Genomic DNA, 16,621 nt, shown 5'->3' with positions numbered 1-16,621 from the left:
AACCATTGAGCCACTAATCTCCTTTACTGGGAAAACAATTGACAACTCACAGTATTTGCTTCCTCCAGTGGGTAACCAGGGTAACCCCTCTGACCTCACAAACACAGAGCAACTTCCCTCCAAGAACATCCATTCTATGGGGACGGTCATTTACGTATTTTCTGTTTAACATTCGGCCGGTGCAAATGCTCTGGTTTGGCTTTACTCGGACACGGCCCTATTCTTTAAAAGCTGCTTATTGATGCTGTGGCTAATTTGGAGGTTTGTTTTGTCTTGTTTTAGCCAGGAAGTGCATCCTAAAGAAATATTTTCATTGCAAACTCGTCTCTGGTTGTCAGTTAAAATGTGTGTTTATGATTTCAAAATCATCCAAAAAACATGTTGTTCAATGCGATTCTAACACTACATTGTTGTCAGTGAGGGAAAATGCAATGCGAAATGCAATTCATAGAATACAGCTAACCATTTAAACATATACTGAACAAAATTATAAACGCAACACTTTTGTTTTTGCCCCCATTTTTCATGAGCTGAACTCAAAGATCTAAGATGTTTTCTATGTACACAAAAGGCCTATTTCTCTCAAATATTAAAAAGAAAAAATTCTTTCCTTTTTTTTTTTTTTTTTTTTGATGTCAAAGGGTGTGCGTCCAACACTATGGCATTTTGGAGCAAATCCATCTCTGCATACTGTTGGGACTATGAAGTTCATGGCAATATTAGTAAACTTCAATGTTTGATTTTTTGAAGTTTCAATGGTTTCAGTGGTTTCAATGGTTGTTTTAAACACTTTTGGTACAGTGCTCAATTGTAACTTGATGTCAAATATAAAATGTGAGATTTGAAGCTCACATTTTCTTGCAGTTAACTTCATTACATAATACATAATTGTAATTGTAGAATGTTAGAAAAGTCTTAAAATGATGCTATATGTTTCTGATGACTATATTTCATGAAGTCCTCCACATTACCACAGAAAACACCAAACACTAAAAGTTGATTTTGTCCAAATCGGACATACTTTTATAGTTTTCCGTTCTACGAATATGCAGTTTTAAACAGCAAAGGAAACTCTCTGGCACAGAAATCTGAATTGCGTGGTGAGATTTTAAAGGAAGATGGTGAATAGAGAATGTGAACAGACCTCTTATTGTGTGGCATGAAAGCTAATTAAACATTGGTGTCGGAGGCGCCCCCATCGCCAAACACCACCCTTTAACACCCTTTCTCTTTCTCGCGTTTCCTTTATGTCGCTCGCTCTCACAGGCTATCGATGCTACTTCACATACATTCCATCAGTCCTGCTTTCTGTTCACTGGGATGATGGAGCTGTGGAGCATGACACACTGATCTCCACGTCTGAGGTTTAGCCATGTGTGGACATCCTGTAATCCCACCAAATGACCTGAGAGCTCCCTGCTTCCTGGACGACTTGGCATTGCTTCCTTGTTTTCCATTTGGAAAACAAACTTTTTTTTAATGTCATTCTAAATCCCTTTTAGGTGGAGAACACTTGTTTAGTTTTGAGTAATTATTTCTTTTTACATTTTCCATGATAACACGTTTGTGGCCTTTAGAAGGTTTAAGTTGCAGATGTTGTGGTTATCTTTGATTTTTTTGTAAGTTTGATTATGTAAAACTCATTCTAGAAATGTAAGAAAAAAGTTAACAATCGACTGGGACAATTCAATTCACCTTCAGCAGCAAAACAAACCTTTCGGCTCAAATGCAAGACAGATTTTCACAGTCATTCAAGAGGATCAGCAAATAGTGTCACAGCTGAGAAAAGAGTCTAAAGAAAACTATCTAAAAGGATTTACAGGGAGAACTGCATCTACACGACAGCTTAATACGACGGTTAGTCAAGTCTTGAGTTTAAAAAGCAGCAAGCATTTTCTCAGTCTAACAACTTCAGATATTCACTCAGGAGATCAAATCTTAAATTCATGTAGGTATTTATTTATTCTGAATAACAGATCTCCACTTGCAAATCGAGCTCGAGCTTATGCTATTTTTTGATGCAATGTGCATTCAAGTGATTTTAGCCAATAATTGTATTTTTAATGTATTTGTTTATTAGCTCTAATGCATCAAAATGAAAAGCAGTCTGAGAAATGAAGTTTGGTTATGCACGCCTGTCCCCTTATAAACCAGGATAAATGATTAGTGTTGTCTGGGACAATGATTAATGTTTATGATTAATTAGCTCGGAAAGTCAGGACTTAAAGAAAATCTAGAGTTTATGAAATTGTTCACGTGTGTTCATTGCATAATAAGAATCACAAGAATCGTTTTTAATGATTCTTCTCTGTGCATGTCCTAGTTAAGTTCTGTTAATATAATCGCAGTGCAGGGTTGATACTTTTAAATAGGAACGATTTTCGTTGGCTGTCAATGTTTTTAAAGTTTATCAGTTAGGAAAAATTCTCTGAAAGTGATTCCAACTAAATTGTTCCTGTGTGTAATTATTTATGTGGACTAGAGTTAGAGACTATTCTCTTAGAGTTAGAGCCATTTTTAAAATGTTATGGTCATAAAGTTTCATTACGGTAAGAATGGGCCTTAAGTCTTCAAATTTTCACCTTTTGTGTTCCACAGAAGAAAGAAAGTCATTCTGCTTTGGAATGACAAAAGCGTAAGTAATTTAAGTGCAAATCATAAAATAGTAAAACTATTTTAAAGATTCATGCTTGTGTTACTTATATCTCCAGCTGTACCAAATCTTTTCATCGCTGGTGTCACTGTCATACATTAAGGTAAATTAAATTTTTACAGACTGAATTTCTCTGTCATAAACGCATAAAATAAAGCAAAAATAATGCTCTATAACCTACTACACTGGATAATAACTGAGCACAAAGTCTGCATGCAAGCTTTTATTTTGCCAGAAAACTGCAGGGAGACCGTTCATTTCCTGTGACAACAGGTTTACAAACAATTCTCATTATTGGTGAAATTATTAGTGTAATCTTCAAATGTGGGTGATTATATCAATGTGAAAACAAAGTACATTTGATGCAAACATCTGACGCATGTTTGTTCTGAAACACACAATGCAACAGACTATAGCCTATACTTATTTAACGTATTGGCCCGAATATAAGACGACCCTGATTATAAGACGACCCCCCTTTTTCCAGATGTACCTTTTGGAAAAAGGCTTTTAAAAAACCAAATCTTATTTTTTCTCAGTAAAACATTTTGTCTTCAATTATTTTCATATTGCATATTTTTCCTATTTTAATTTTTGTTTTGAAAGTATGATAAAAACTGGTAAAATGTACCAACAAATCACATTTAAAAAATATACACTTTTTGATATACCATTAAAAAAAAAAAAACAGGTAGCCCATCTGAATTAGGACATTTAGGCTATCCATCTAATAGTAGCCTACCAAAATCTTATGAACAGTAGAAGTTAAATCTTACTGTAGTCTTCAAATCTGGGTACTGTCTTACGTTTTAAAATCACAAAGGGAGTTTGGTCCCATCAGGCTAACATGACAGTCACGACTCATGCAGCTGTAAGGTTTTCTGCTTTTGTTTTTACTCGCGATCTTTACAACACGCATTACATTACGTATTTCATGGCACACTCATTTTATGCGTATTTGGCGCCACCTAGTGTTGTGGGTGTATTATTGACATGTCAAAGTCTAGACCCTGAATATAAGACGACCGCGTTTTTTCAGATGTATTTCCAAGAAAAAAATATCGTCTTATATTCGGGACAATACGGTAAAACCAACCACTGAGTGATTTTAGAGAAAAATAAAAATATAATAGCGATAAAAGAGAAGACCGCAATAATAAAGATAACTTCCTAGACCAGGGGTTTTCAAACGGGGGTCCGTGACCCAAGGCCAGGGGGTCCGCAAAATAATTTGCTATACCGTATTTTCCAGACTACAAGTCGTGTTTTTTATCTTCTGAAACGTGCTATGATTTATATTCCAAAGTGACTTATATAATGCATTTAATATCAAATAAGCAAAACAAACACTTAAAGCGGGCACTTCAAGGTTTCTATAGCTGAATATATTTCTCATTTCTGTGTGACAAGTAGTCAGTATCGTTTTTCTTAAAGGCACAATATGTAAGTTTTTCTTAAAAAAATATTCACTTTTTGATATACCATTAAAAAAACAAAACAGGTTGCCCATCTGAATTAGGACATTTAGGCTATCCATCTAATTAGTAGCCTACCAAAATCTTATTAACAGTAGAAGTTAAATCTTACTGTAGTCTTCAAATCTGGGTACTGTCTTACGTTTTAAAATCACAAAGGGCGTTTGGTGCCATCAGGCTAACGTGACCGTCACGACTCATGCAGCTGTAAGGTTTTTTTCTTTTGTTTTTACTCGCGATCTTTACAACACACATTACATTACGTATTTCATGGCACACTCGTTTTATGTGTATTTGGCGCCACCTAGTGTTGTGGGTGTATTATTGACATGTCAAAGTCTAGACCCTGAATATAAGACGACCGCGTTTTTTCAGATGTATTTCCAAGAAAAAAATATCGTCTTATATTCGGGACAATACGGTAATTAAATTACAGCTTTTAGCGATGACATCGGAATTTCAATTTTAGATGTTTTGCCAATGCAATGGAAGAAGTATAATGAACAATGAGAAGTGTAAAAATATTTGCAGTTCAATATGAAACTGTGATTCCCATCTAAAGAAACAAAATTTTTAGGTATTTGATTTAAAAACTGGTGGCTTAGGCATTCACTTAAGTTTAGTTTCTGGTTCTAGTTGTGCATGCCTTGTCGAAATGTCAAAAATGCCTTAAAAATTTTATTTAAAGCAACTGTACACTGACTTCTAATCAGATGAATGACTTGTTTTTTTTTTCTTTTCCCCAGACGTCTGTTCTGTACGACGGCGTTTTAGTGCAACGTTAAAAAATAAAAAAAATCTAAAATTATGAGATTAAAGTTGTAATATTTCGAGAATAAAGTAAAAATTACGAGAATAAAGTTGAAATACTACGAGAATAAAGTCGAAATATTTCGAGAATAAAGACAAAATTACGAGAATAAAGTCGAAATAATACGAGAATAAAGTCGAAATATTTCGAGAATAAAGTCGAAATGTTTCTAGAATAAAGTCGCAATATTTCGAGAATAAAGACGAAATTATGAGAATAAAGTCGAAATATTACGAGAATAGTCAAAATATTTCGAGAATAAAGTCGAAATTAAGAGAATAAAGTCGAAATATTACGAGAATAAAGTCAAAATATTTCGAGAATAAAGTCGAAATTAAGAGAATAAAGTCGAAATATTACGAGAATAAAGTCAAAATATTTCGAGAATAAAGTCGAAATTAAGAGAATAAAGTCGAAATATTACGAGAATAAAGTCAAAATATTTCGAGAATAAAGTCGAAATTATGAGAATAAAGTCAAAATATTACGAGAATAAAGTCAAAATATTTTGAGAATAAAGACAAAATTACGAGAATAAAGTCAAAATATTATGAGAATAAAGTCTAAATGTTTCTAGAATAAAGTCTAAATGTTTCTAGAATAAAGTCGAAATGATTCGAGAATAAAGTTGAAATGTTTCGAGAATAAAGTTGAAATGTTTCGAGAATAAAAATTAAAGTTATAATGTTTTGAGAGTATATTCTAGCCTTTTGCGCATGCAAATGGCCCAGATTGGGAGCACCGGGAGATATTCCAAAGTTTCAGCTTTCAAAATCTGTCAGTTTTATAGCGAAATACAAACAATAGGCTATGTATATTACAATAATGTGTTTTTTCACACTCTTTAATTTGGCGTGACAGATCGCTGTATTTGCTTCAGTTTAAGCGGCATGTGATTCAATCATCTTTCTGATTACAATAATGAGACTTTATTTTCATTATACTATTTTGTCATGCCTTCTGATGTTCCTTCACTATTATATCTTGCTATAAACTTGAAATAAAGAGGAAAAACACCTTTATCATTTGTATTTCATGATACAACTGACAGAATTTGAAAGCTGAGCTGTGTTATATTAAAGCAACAAAGCACAAAATTATTGCGATTACTGGGTGGCTGGCACACTACAAATAATGAATGAAAGACATTAAATATTATGTCCAATCATTTACTGTAGTATTATACCATGAATAAAACAGCTTGTGAATAGTCACTTAACGTTATACAGCCTACATCAGAAAAAAACAACAATATAACTTATGTTAACGAGTTGGAGTCCACTTAGTTAAACACGTAGTTTGTGTTTCGCTATAAAACTGATTTTGAAAGCTGAGACTTTGTTTTATAGGCTATTAAAAGTAACAAAAGCACAAAGCTTATTGCTATTGGGTGGCTGGCACACTACAAATAACGAATGCAATGGAAGACATGAAATATTATTTCCAAGCATACTGTCCTGACGTGTATGACACATGGTATGATTTCTACTAATAATCCCACATTTATTTGTAGTGTATTAAAAATGGGTTAAATAAGAGAGCTACAGCAACCCCAAAGCAATGTCGATTGGGTGTGTGAGCTGATGTTAAGATAAAAAGTTGTTCCTGTTCAGTCTGTTATTACATATCATATTCTTGATATTAAGCTGTTTCCGCGAGTCCTTAAAATGGGCTCTTCCTCATCCCAGTAAGATGATGCAGCCGCTTGGACGCAACAATATTTAGATAAATTCCAGTGGCCTGGCAACTTCTCCTGGTGCTCTCAATCCGGGCCATTTGCATGCGCAATATAGGCTATACTCTCAAAATATTATAACTTTCATTTCTACGATTTAAATTATCGAAACATTTCGACTTTATTCTCGAAACATTTTTACTTTATTCTCGTAATATTTTGACTTTATTCTCATAGTATTTCGACTTTATTCTCGTAATTTCGACTTTATTCTCTAAATATAACGACTTTAATCTCGTAATCTTAGATTTTTTTTTTTTTTTTTACGTGGCACTAATACGCCGTCGTAGTTCTGGGAGTGTGTAAGTTTAATGAGCGAGTACGAAATTCCGTGAAAAGTGCATATTACTTTATGTCAGAAACAAATGCACATGTACAGCTACTTTAATACAACAGTAGTATATTTACGACAGCAAATTCCACTCACTTAACTGTAGGGAGCTCCAAAGTCACAAAAAATACTGTACATACAGTTGATTTACTGTAGCTATAAAATAACAGCTGGGTGTTAAATCCTTAAGAAGTACAGTGACACTGGATAAAATTGTTCGTACCTGAGGGTCTGACAGACGAGAGATGTCAGGATACAGGTAGAACTTAATTCCATTAGCAGCTCCTGGCAGCGTTATTCCTCGAAGAAGTAGGATCAACAGCATGAAATAAGGAAAGGTTGCAGTGACATACACCACCTGCAGAGGGAAAAACAAGGCTTAGTTTCCACCGGCATGAATAAAGGTCAAAGTAGTTGCAGCGACATGCTCACATTCTCCTGCATATAAACATTTAGATAAAATCTGGATCTATCCAAACCAATTAGTACAAGAAATCGCTGCACATTTACACCAAGAAAAATGAAAGTAAAAGGAACGGTTAAACTAAAAATCTTTATTATTTATTCTTTCATATAATTTTAAACCTGTATGACGTTTTTTAAATGTAGGATAGAAAATAAATTTTGAAGAATCATCATGCAGCTCCTTTCCATATAACAGTTTATAGTGAATGCATCTGTCAAGCTGCAAAAAAATAAAATAACCAAAAACACCATTAGGACCGTTATAGTACTCTTTATGACTCATACGCTTTTTTTCCCCTTGAATATGGTAGCTTACTGTATGTGGTACAAATTAGCAAATTAGATACAAATACAGGGGTCCTTGTAATGTTTAATCAAGATCTGGTTAAAACAACAGAAACTACTTCCATTTCATCACAACTTTATATTAATATTACATTCAAATGCTCAAGCACATGCTCACACCGTGGCATGCATATAATTGCTACACAAAATAAAAACAATATAGCTAGATCTAAATTTGGAGGATCATTTGTATCATTGTTATATATCACCAGCTCTAAAACTTTCTCTGTGGTAAAGCACTACAGACATAACAGTTACAGTATGACTTTCTGTAAAGCTGCTTTGAAACCATTTGTATTGTGCATCCCCGGAATCTTAAGTTTTGAACCATTGCTTTAAAATGAAGTTAATAGGATGAACTGTCCGCGATCTGAAGACCAACAAATGATTTTTTTACCCTCCATTGTGATGGGCTATGATGTGCAAATCAGCTGTTTAGCTGTGCAACTAGTATACCTTTCAGAGAAAGGGCTGGAGCAAATGAATGAGTGAGCGAATGAAGCAGCGCACTTAACGTGAAGGGGTTACGGAGTGCTCTGAGGGTCTGCCAGAGGGGGCAGGTACTCTCCCAAAGCCTTAATTGGGGGGCCGATTGAAAGAGTTACTGTCAGGGGGAGGAAGGGATGCAGGTCCGAGCCAGAAGTTTTGATGGAGAAAACATTCAAGCGTGCAACACAGCACATCAAAAAGACAAAAATAGAATAGCCAGCCCACCATCATGTTGTGAATTGTCAACATGATGTTCACAGTCTTGAATTATTACCAAGTCTCAACCAAACCAGTGTAAGAGTTTTGTCTACCAAGACACATAGAGGCTCGAATCCTCAGCGCAATCACGCCGACAGCGTTAGAACATCACGGCATGATTCTTCTCCATTATACATTCAAGTTTCAGGTCCTAAGATGCTTTTGCAAAAGCCATTCATGGTCCACAGAAATGAGTTCAACATTTTGAAGCTCTTTCAGTCCCATGAACAAAACCACCCTTGGGGGTGGCACTAGGTTCTTGTTCCTCTGGCACCCGGTCAAGACCACGCGAGAACAAGATAGGGTTCAGACACAAAAGCTTCTACCCTGTTTCCCTCTAGAAGGAGCCCAACTGGGTTGTTTTGGCAGTGTGGGAAAATGTGTGGCCCAGAAACGTACAATTGCCGACGGTTTCAACCTGACCTGGGTAATTTACTGTACTAAATGACAACAAACACTTCTTCGCGTCGGTTAACAAACGCGTCGCCACTTCGAAGTGAAGTCTTTTAAAAATGCTTCTTTAGTCAGGTTAGGCTGCAAAATCAATCAATCATTCTCTCTCTCGTTTGCACCAAAATGCTTTGAACTGCGATGCGAGATCACTGCACACCTTTGTTAATGTTGCTTAACCACGTAATCCAGTGGAGTGAAACAAACCAACCGTGTTAAGCAGAGATCTGTAAGAGTGAGCGCTTGGACAAAGGAGATCCTTTAATCCAAACGCACCTCGCAGTATGAGCAAGGCAAAGCTCTTCCAGCTCGCTAATTCACAGCTTTTTCAATTAGTCTCCTAAAATGATTACATATCCATATCCAAAAAACTATGGCCACTGCAATAAGCGAATCCCCTGCTAGGCTTTCAAAGGCATGCGTGTGGTTTTTCTCAATGAATGGGGCAATGTTTAAACTCGCCGTGAGACTTTGACACACACTGACTTTCTCCCAACTCTCCCTAGTCAAACATTTAAGCTCAACATTCACAGGTCAGCCCCATGCCATAAATCTACCGCTGGCTTATGGGAGAATCGCAAACAGCCACAAAAGACCTGCGGTGAACAGCTTAGCAAATGTCCTGAATGCTGCAATCTGTATAGCGGTCAAAGGAAAGGAAGAAAGCAGTTTGCTATCCGCCAGACATAATTCTTTACAGAAGGGAAGAGGCGAGTGGAGGAACTCTGCATGCTCCTCATGAACGCTCCACTTTCCCCTTGTGAATACAGAAATCAATCTTGGACAGGCTGCTAAAGCCTCGCCATGAAGGAGCATTCTTTCCCCTTGCTTCACGGCCAAACAAAAGACACTTCAGGAGATATAGGCCTTGCTGCAGAGCTTTTCTCCTGGACCTGTACAATGTGAACCCATTTATTTTTCCCCACACATCCCGCTTCCTTTCTTTGCACTTTCTTTCTGGCTCATTGAGTCCGTTAAACTTTCTTAAAGGCTGCTGGAAGAATAGAATCCAGAGGAAGGCTAGTGACTGAGTTGCAGAGATTGGCAGAGGGACACAGGCCCTCATAATGCAATGGATTGTGGGTACAAGGCGAAGGTAGAGGAAGGCCAGAGCTGCATTTTGCGCTCCAGACACAGGAATAATGCAAACTATTTGTTTTCCAAAGGCACTTTTTCACAGTAGGTTGGTTTGAGTTTACCAATAAACCATTTGGTTATTGTGAGGATGCACCTACGTTTCCGTTCACTTTCTGGAAAGCTGCCAAATTCTGTTCAATGGCCTTTCTGATGCCTGTCTGTCTGATATGTGAGTCGGTAGATTTGACAGCTGACATTCACTCAACTTATGTCTAAAGTCTCAAAGTGCTATTGTCCCCTCAAAGACTCAAGACTTTATGCAGACAGTGTTTGCATTTGAGCCCTTTCAAATCGTTGGATCCACATTGTAGCTGCACAATTCCGCATACTGTATGAGCGCTCCACAAGTCAGAGTTGCGCTGATGACATCATTTGCAAGGATGGAATGCACGTCTCACTCACTAAATTGATTTCGTGCTGAACATTAGGGCACTAAGTTCCCCCATTCATGCAAGTCTCTCATTGAGACATCTCCAACTCGACTTCTCACTCTTTGGTTAACATCTACACACATTCACTACCATTTCTGGTCACTGGACCTTTTGTTTTTACCTTTCCAGTTGATTTGGGGCCTTTCCAAATGCAGAAATAACATATGACCCAGGCTATAGCAAGACAGATAGCAAGTTCCCAGCGAAGGCTGCCAACTTCTTCAATTCCAGAGGATATGCTGAGAACACGGCGTCTAGAAGGGAAAACATTCCGAAATGAATAACCTTCCGAGCAGTCGTGTAACACATGAACGCAAGTCAAGTGGGCAATTACGTTATGCAAGTTTAGCTCTAAATTTGAGTACATTATGTGAACCCCATGACACTTTATGATGCACGCAGTGTACAATGGCTGCGAAACAATGATACGGTTACATTGATTTCCATCAAAATTCCAAGCGCTTCTGACTTCCAGGAGAGTCAGCTCCACATGGCCAACTATTCATCCTAACTTTAAGGTGGTCTGAAGTTTTGTTTAACATTGGTTGTGACGCAATAAATTGTGAGATTGTGAGGGAAAGCCACAATTCTCTTTCTCGCAATGCCATTTATCATCTTTGACATGTTCTTGGGTGACATCCACTGCCTATGCCATGCCCCCTTTGAACAAACCTTCACCATTCAACCTCAGAACTGACAGCTTCTGTGCCTCTCAGTACTAGAGGCCCGCATGCTCAGTGTGCGAGGCTGAGGCCAGCAACACGCGAGAACTGTCTGACCGCTAGGACTTGACTTGCTTCCTCTGTATTTGGCCTTGAATATGAAACTGTGTGGAAAAACAGGCCAACGGTGGCCAAATTTGTGTCCATACCATTCCTAGCTGTGCAAGTGCCCTTTTGATGCTTGTACAACAGCAATGCAAAAAGAATGACAAATTATCAGTGAAAAAGGTTATGGATTTCCATGGATAATAAGCAGTGGTCGATTGCTCTGCACATGTACTGTGCCAAAAGTTGCCTGGAAAGTCAGTGCGTTACTGTGCATATTAATTGTTGTTGTTGTTGTGAATTGCTGGTGATCCCAGAGTTGCTGGGTGAATTCATAGACTGATCTCTTTGGGACTTTGCCCTAAACAGCTGTCAAATACTGATGTTCCTAGGAGTATGTGCAATATGTAACGCTAATAAACAGTCAGAATCATACTCACTCCCAAAACTCCATGACTGGTGATGTGGCATATGGGTTGGTGAAGTTGGCAATGCTTTCATTGTTAAAATCCACACAGTTCTCTGGAAAGTTAAAACAGTTCTTTTACACCAATTTTGTCCGTTTTTCATGCATGCATTAAATTGTTTCACTTAGTTCTAGGTAATGCTTTCTTTAATCCTCAAATGAACCAACCCGTGTTCCAGTAGTGACCACACGATGCCCAGGGCAGCTCTGTTGTAAAGCAATTTAACAGGTAGAAAATGGCCCAAGCTAATATAACCACATAATAAACATTCAGGTGGGCCTCGATGACTTGTGTCGCATAGCCAATGCCTATAAGAGAACACATAACCAATACTTAAAGATATGAAACCATGCAGTTTTGCATCCCTTTTATTCTCATTCACTGCTGATGTATGTCCAGTTCAACAAGCAGGAATTTAATCATGAGGGGAAAAAAATATGGTTTTAAAATGAACTAGAGTGACCTAAGCCTTACCTTCAAAGAGCGGGCAGACTTTTCGCCAACATGTGATGCCTCCTTCACTAGTGAACTGACCTAGCGCTGTTTCCAGGAAGAAGACTGGGATTCCACAGCAGATGAAGAAGATAACATAAGGCACAAAGAAAGCACCTAAAAGAGACATATAAAGTTATACCTCTCAAGCAAATGTATTGAATTCATGCATTGATTAACAGCCAACTAGCCTAACCCAGTTAACCAAAAGAAATAATAGATGTGTGACCAGTACTCATAAAACCTGTTTTGTTTTTTTTGCGCTATAAGAGTGTCAAATAAAAATATGACAATAAATATTTCAGAAGTTCCATTAGTTGTTGGATGTTTCCCAGATAGTGTGGTTTTATTAGTGCTAATGTCTCTCTATAAATTCTCTTGTACTGCTCTTGCACTGTTGGAAGTTGCTTTTCTGACTTTAGTAATATATCACAAGGCCACAACTAAAATTCACGCGACCCAGGATATATATATATATATATATATAGTATATTTTTTATGGCCGTGCACCCTCTGTATGTTTTTGTAATCTACAGCTTCATAGCTGCCCATTCAAAAAACAATTCCATCAACAACCAAAAAGTACCATGACATTACCATGTTTTTGTCGTGTGTACTTATAGTTAATTTAACACCACAGAAGTTGACGCAAAGTGTTGTCAAGCAAAACCTAGAAGCAAATCTAAAAGCATGGGTGGAAAAACAAAATATCTGGTGCATAAATAGGATGCCTGTTCACATCGGTCAAGAAGGGGGGGGACAACTCCATCAGCCTTTGACAGGAGTAGGTGAAGTGTGTCAGGGAATGAGAATAAATGAATAATCTCTCACCTCCGCCGTTCTTGTAACACAGATATGGGAACCTCCAAACGTTGCCAAGGCCGATAATCTCTCCAGCCACTGACAGCATAAACTCAATCTTATTATTCCACTGACCCCTCTCATTCACCACCTTCTTATCTTTGCTGCGCACTGCGCTCGCGCTCGCCGCTTCGGGGTCCATCGAATCGTCCGCTTTTCCATTTATTATGGGAATCGTCTTTTCGGCTGTCATGACGTCCTACAGCCTGAAACATAAGGATTACACCTGTAGCTGAAGCACGTGTCAGCACTGGAATTGGGAGCATTTTATTGCAAATGTCGGGCATAGATGCGTTAGGGCCGTTTGGAATACGACTAGATGGAGCGCCATATGGAACAGAACACAGGGCACAAGACGCGATGCCACACATGTCGTATCATCGTTAAAGGCAGTGTTCTCTTCTGTCATTGCGACGCATTTACTCGGTTCAAGACGCAGTGTCAAATTAAAATAAGTTAAAGTCTGAAAGCTCGTCTGGAGACCCACGCGTCCTGATCCATTCTGCTGCGCTACATCTCGTTATGGGTGCAACAACGCGTTCTGTGCGAACGGCTGCTTAACTCATTCTAAATGACTCGATAAATGTAGGCTAATTGAAATGCGATTGTGATTAAAGCGTTCCGGTTTGTCGCATCACGTCTCGATTATAATACAAGCGTTCCAGTGTCTTGCGTCGCGTCTAACGGGAGCGTTACGTTCTGTGTTTTGGCTATTGAACGCGGAGCGTTACTGGTTTGAATAAGAACAAAGCTATTCAGCAGCAGTACAGTATCACCAAAAGTAATTGTGCGAATTCAGGTAAACAAAGTGTGTCGACTTACATCGTTTCATCCCTCACTCATGAGCACCCACTCCGCTCTTAGTGACTGAGCCGATCCTCACTTACCGGTACAGGGGTGCAGTGAACCTCCTCAGATCACCGAGTAACCACCTGCTTTAGGGGATGCTTCAGTCTGAACCCGTTTGATAGAAAAAAAGACAAAAGAAGAAAGGTGCAAATCCCTGATGGATGTCACAGTGCTGTGACTGTGGCAGTGAGCAGCTCACTACTGCTGTGATCAGAGCTCAGATCTGATCTCCACCGCCTCTCACTGGACAAGAGCCATGTGTCCACCAGCAGTTCCTCTAGAGCTCACACCTCCTCAAAACACTACACTGCTTACCGTTTATACCAACTGTGTGTTTGTAAACAAGTAACATTCATTGATTTATTTATTTACTGCTATTTTTGCTGGGCAGTTGGTTGTAATATTTCTATGGGAGTAGTGGTATTGGTTGTTTAATTCTTTATTGCTATTTTCTGTCAGTGTTGCACTGAATCTTGATTTCATGATATGAGTTACAGTAATATAATTTATTGGTTGCATAAGTATCATTATTTCATTTCATTATGCTTTGTTTTAATCTTTATATTTGTCTCAGGATGTAAGTGAGATCTTTGACTCATTATTCTCAGTTCCACCTCTACAGCATTATTCTATTACCCACTGCTTAACTTGACATCTAAATGAAGGTTTCGATTCAAGTGACTTGTAGATTATCAGCACTGATGTAATCACCCATGAAAGAATCAGTAAGGGGTCTTTGGCATATTAGTTGTACTGCTGTCATTTTGAATATTAACTCTCTGTGTTAGTGTTTTCATACAAATATTGTGGCAGTTTTCTTCTGTTGGGTTTAGAATTGCACTCAAACTTTGAACTTTGGCTTAAATTGCTAGTTATTGTACTGAATTTTGTGTTTTGTGTGACAAGGCCTCTGTTTCTCTGCTGTGACATAATCTGGTAGATCTCAAGAGCAACTAGCCTCAAGCGGCAACTGCTACAAAGGCTTTCTCCATGCAGCCTAATGAGTCTCATGGAATGTTTTCACTTTATTCATTCATTTATTTATTTTTATTTTTATTTTTTTTTCCACACTCACTTGCTTGGTCTCTCAACAGGAAGAATTGCTTGGATGGCGGGAGCTCTCAGCTCCCCTAGTGTTCTGAGTAGCATGGAAAAGAGTGACCTACTCACTATACACCCCTCAATTAAGGGTCAGTTGTCATTTTAACTTGAATGAAGCAGGACGCTGCATAGAGAGAGGCCACCAAAGATGCTGGCAAAAACTCCCTTGAGACTCAATTAGCTGATATTTGCATTTTTTGTAACATAATAGGAAACCTACATTTAAAAAAAAGTATATATGTATATATATATATATATATATATATATATATATATTTGCTTGAATGCTATTAAGTGCAGGGTATTTGCTTTCAGTATTAAAACTGTTCAACAAATTGTGTAACGGAAAAGCATGTATTCAAAATATTAATGTGTTTGAGCTAAAGATGGAGCGAGTGACTTCGTTATGATATATATTTACCAACTGTGATCAATTTCAGTTTTCTGCTTTAATGTGACTCAGATCACACTGGCCTAGTTGTGATAGCATGTTACCCAGCGGTCTCTAAGGAATGCCTCCAGTGCTTCTAACAGAAGTACAATGAATTATTCAGCAGACATAAAAACAAACCACATTAACTAGTATGACAACATTACACCACTCTGAATACTCTACTCTCCTTGGTGCTCACCAAGAGACCAACATTTAAACAACATTTGGATGCCGATTTTATTGACAAGTAAGACTGGGAGAAGAAAATTAAATTGTAGGAGGAGGAAAACTATAAAGTATCACGCAATTAAAGAATGCTTTCAGGTGGCAGAAAACATATGAGAATAATTACAATGATTAGGGAACTAAAGAGATGGGGGTGGGGGTAAAATTGTAAAAATGCTTATTCAAATAAATGGTCCATAGGGGCTCTGATTTTGAAATAATTGCACAGTGCTAAATGTAGAACACTTGCAATTATGACAGATAAATAATAAATAAGTGTCTTCAAAGAAACTAGGCTGTTCTCTGTATGTGGGTGAACACCCATTAAACCTCCCCCCATCCATTATGATTGAAAGGTCAGCATGGATTCATAATGGACTCTGCATTAAAAGGATGTTAAGCTTGCGTTAAGCTCAGTTGACTGCATTTGTGGCATAATGTTTATTACAACAGAAAATATTTTCGACTTGTCCCATAGTTTTTTTTAAAGCACAAATTACGGGTTAAGGCATTTTCAATGGAAATAAACAGTGTTGTGCACCATTCATAATTTAATTAAAAATACCTTTTGAATTCCTGAATTCGATTTAAATTAGCAAACATAAATCAGAATTGCATTTTGAATGTACAGTAAGGAAGCATTCAAATTAATTGAAATAAAATTAACTGAAATTCAAAGGTTAAAAGTTAAAATTGGAGGTTTGAATGGTTGAAAGGTATTTAGTTTTGTATTGCATCATATTTAATCGTTGAACTTTTGTGGACCAGGGTTAAAGAAAATTGAATTTTCTAGAATGCATTACATGTGCTTAATTTTTTTTTTTTTAAATTGCATTCATAAATTAT

General features: G+C 37.5%; 1 protein-coding gene across 1 annotated transcript in view; it reads right to left on the bottom strand.

Annotated features, from left to right (window-relative positions):
- slc6a11b (solute carrier family 6 member 11b) overlaps nucleotides 1-14,269 on the bottom strand; it is a 28,454-nt gene extending 14,185 nt beyond the window's left edge. The window contains exons 1-7 of the mRNA XM_016565275.1: nucleotides 14,055-14,269; nucleotides 13,138-13,373; nucleotides 12,289-12,423; nucleotides 11,982-12,122; nucleotides 11,788-11,869; nucleotides 10,702-10,834; nucleotides 7,229-7,363 (exon numbers count right to left, since the gene is read on the bottom strand). Of these exons, the coding sequence (XP_016420761.1) occupies nucleotides 7,229-7,363; nucleotides 10,702-10,834; nucleotides 11,788-11,869; nucleotides 11,982-12,122; nucleotides 12,289-12,423; nucleotides 13,138-13,360 (849 nt within the window). The 5' untranslated portion in view covers nucleotides 13,361-13,373; nucleotides 14,055-14,269. The remainder of the gene's footprint in view (nucleotides 1-7,228; nucleotides 7,364-10,701; nucleotides 10,835-11,787; nucleotides 11,870-11,981; nucleotides 12,123-12,288; nucleotides 12,424-13,137; nucleotides 13,374-14,054) is intronic.
- Nucleotides 14,270-16,621: the final 2,352 nt, after the last annotated feature.

This window comes from Sinocyclocheilus rhinocerous, unplaced genomic scaffold, assembly GCF_001515625.1.
Source record: "Sinocyclocheilus rhinocerous isolate Xijiao unplaced genomic scaffold, SAMN03320098_v1.1 scaffold542, whole genome shotgun sequence".
In the NCBI taxonomy this organism is placed as follows: Eukaryota; Metazoa; Chordata; class Actinopteri; order Cypriniformes; family Cyprinidae; genus Sinocyclocheilus; species Sinocyclocheilus rhinocerous.
The sequence above is the reverse complement of the archived record's forward strand: the minus strand, read 5'-3'. Positions and strand labels throughout refer to the sequence as shown.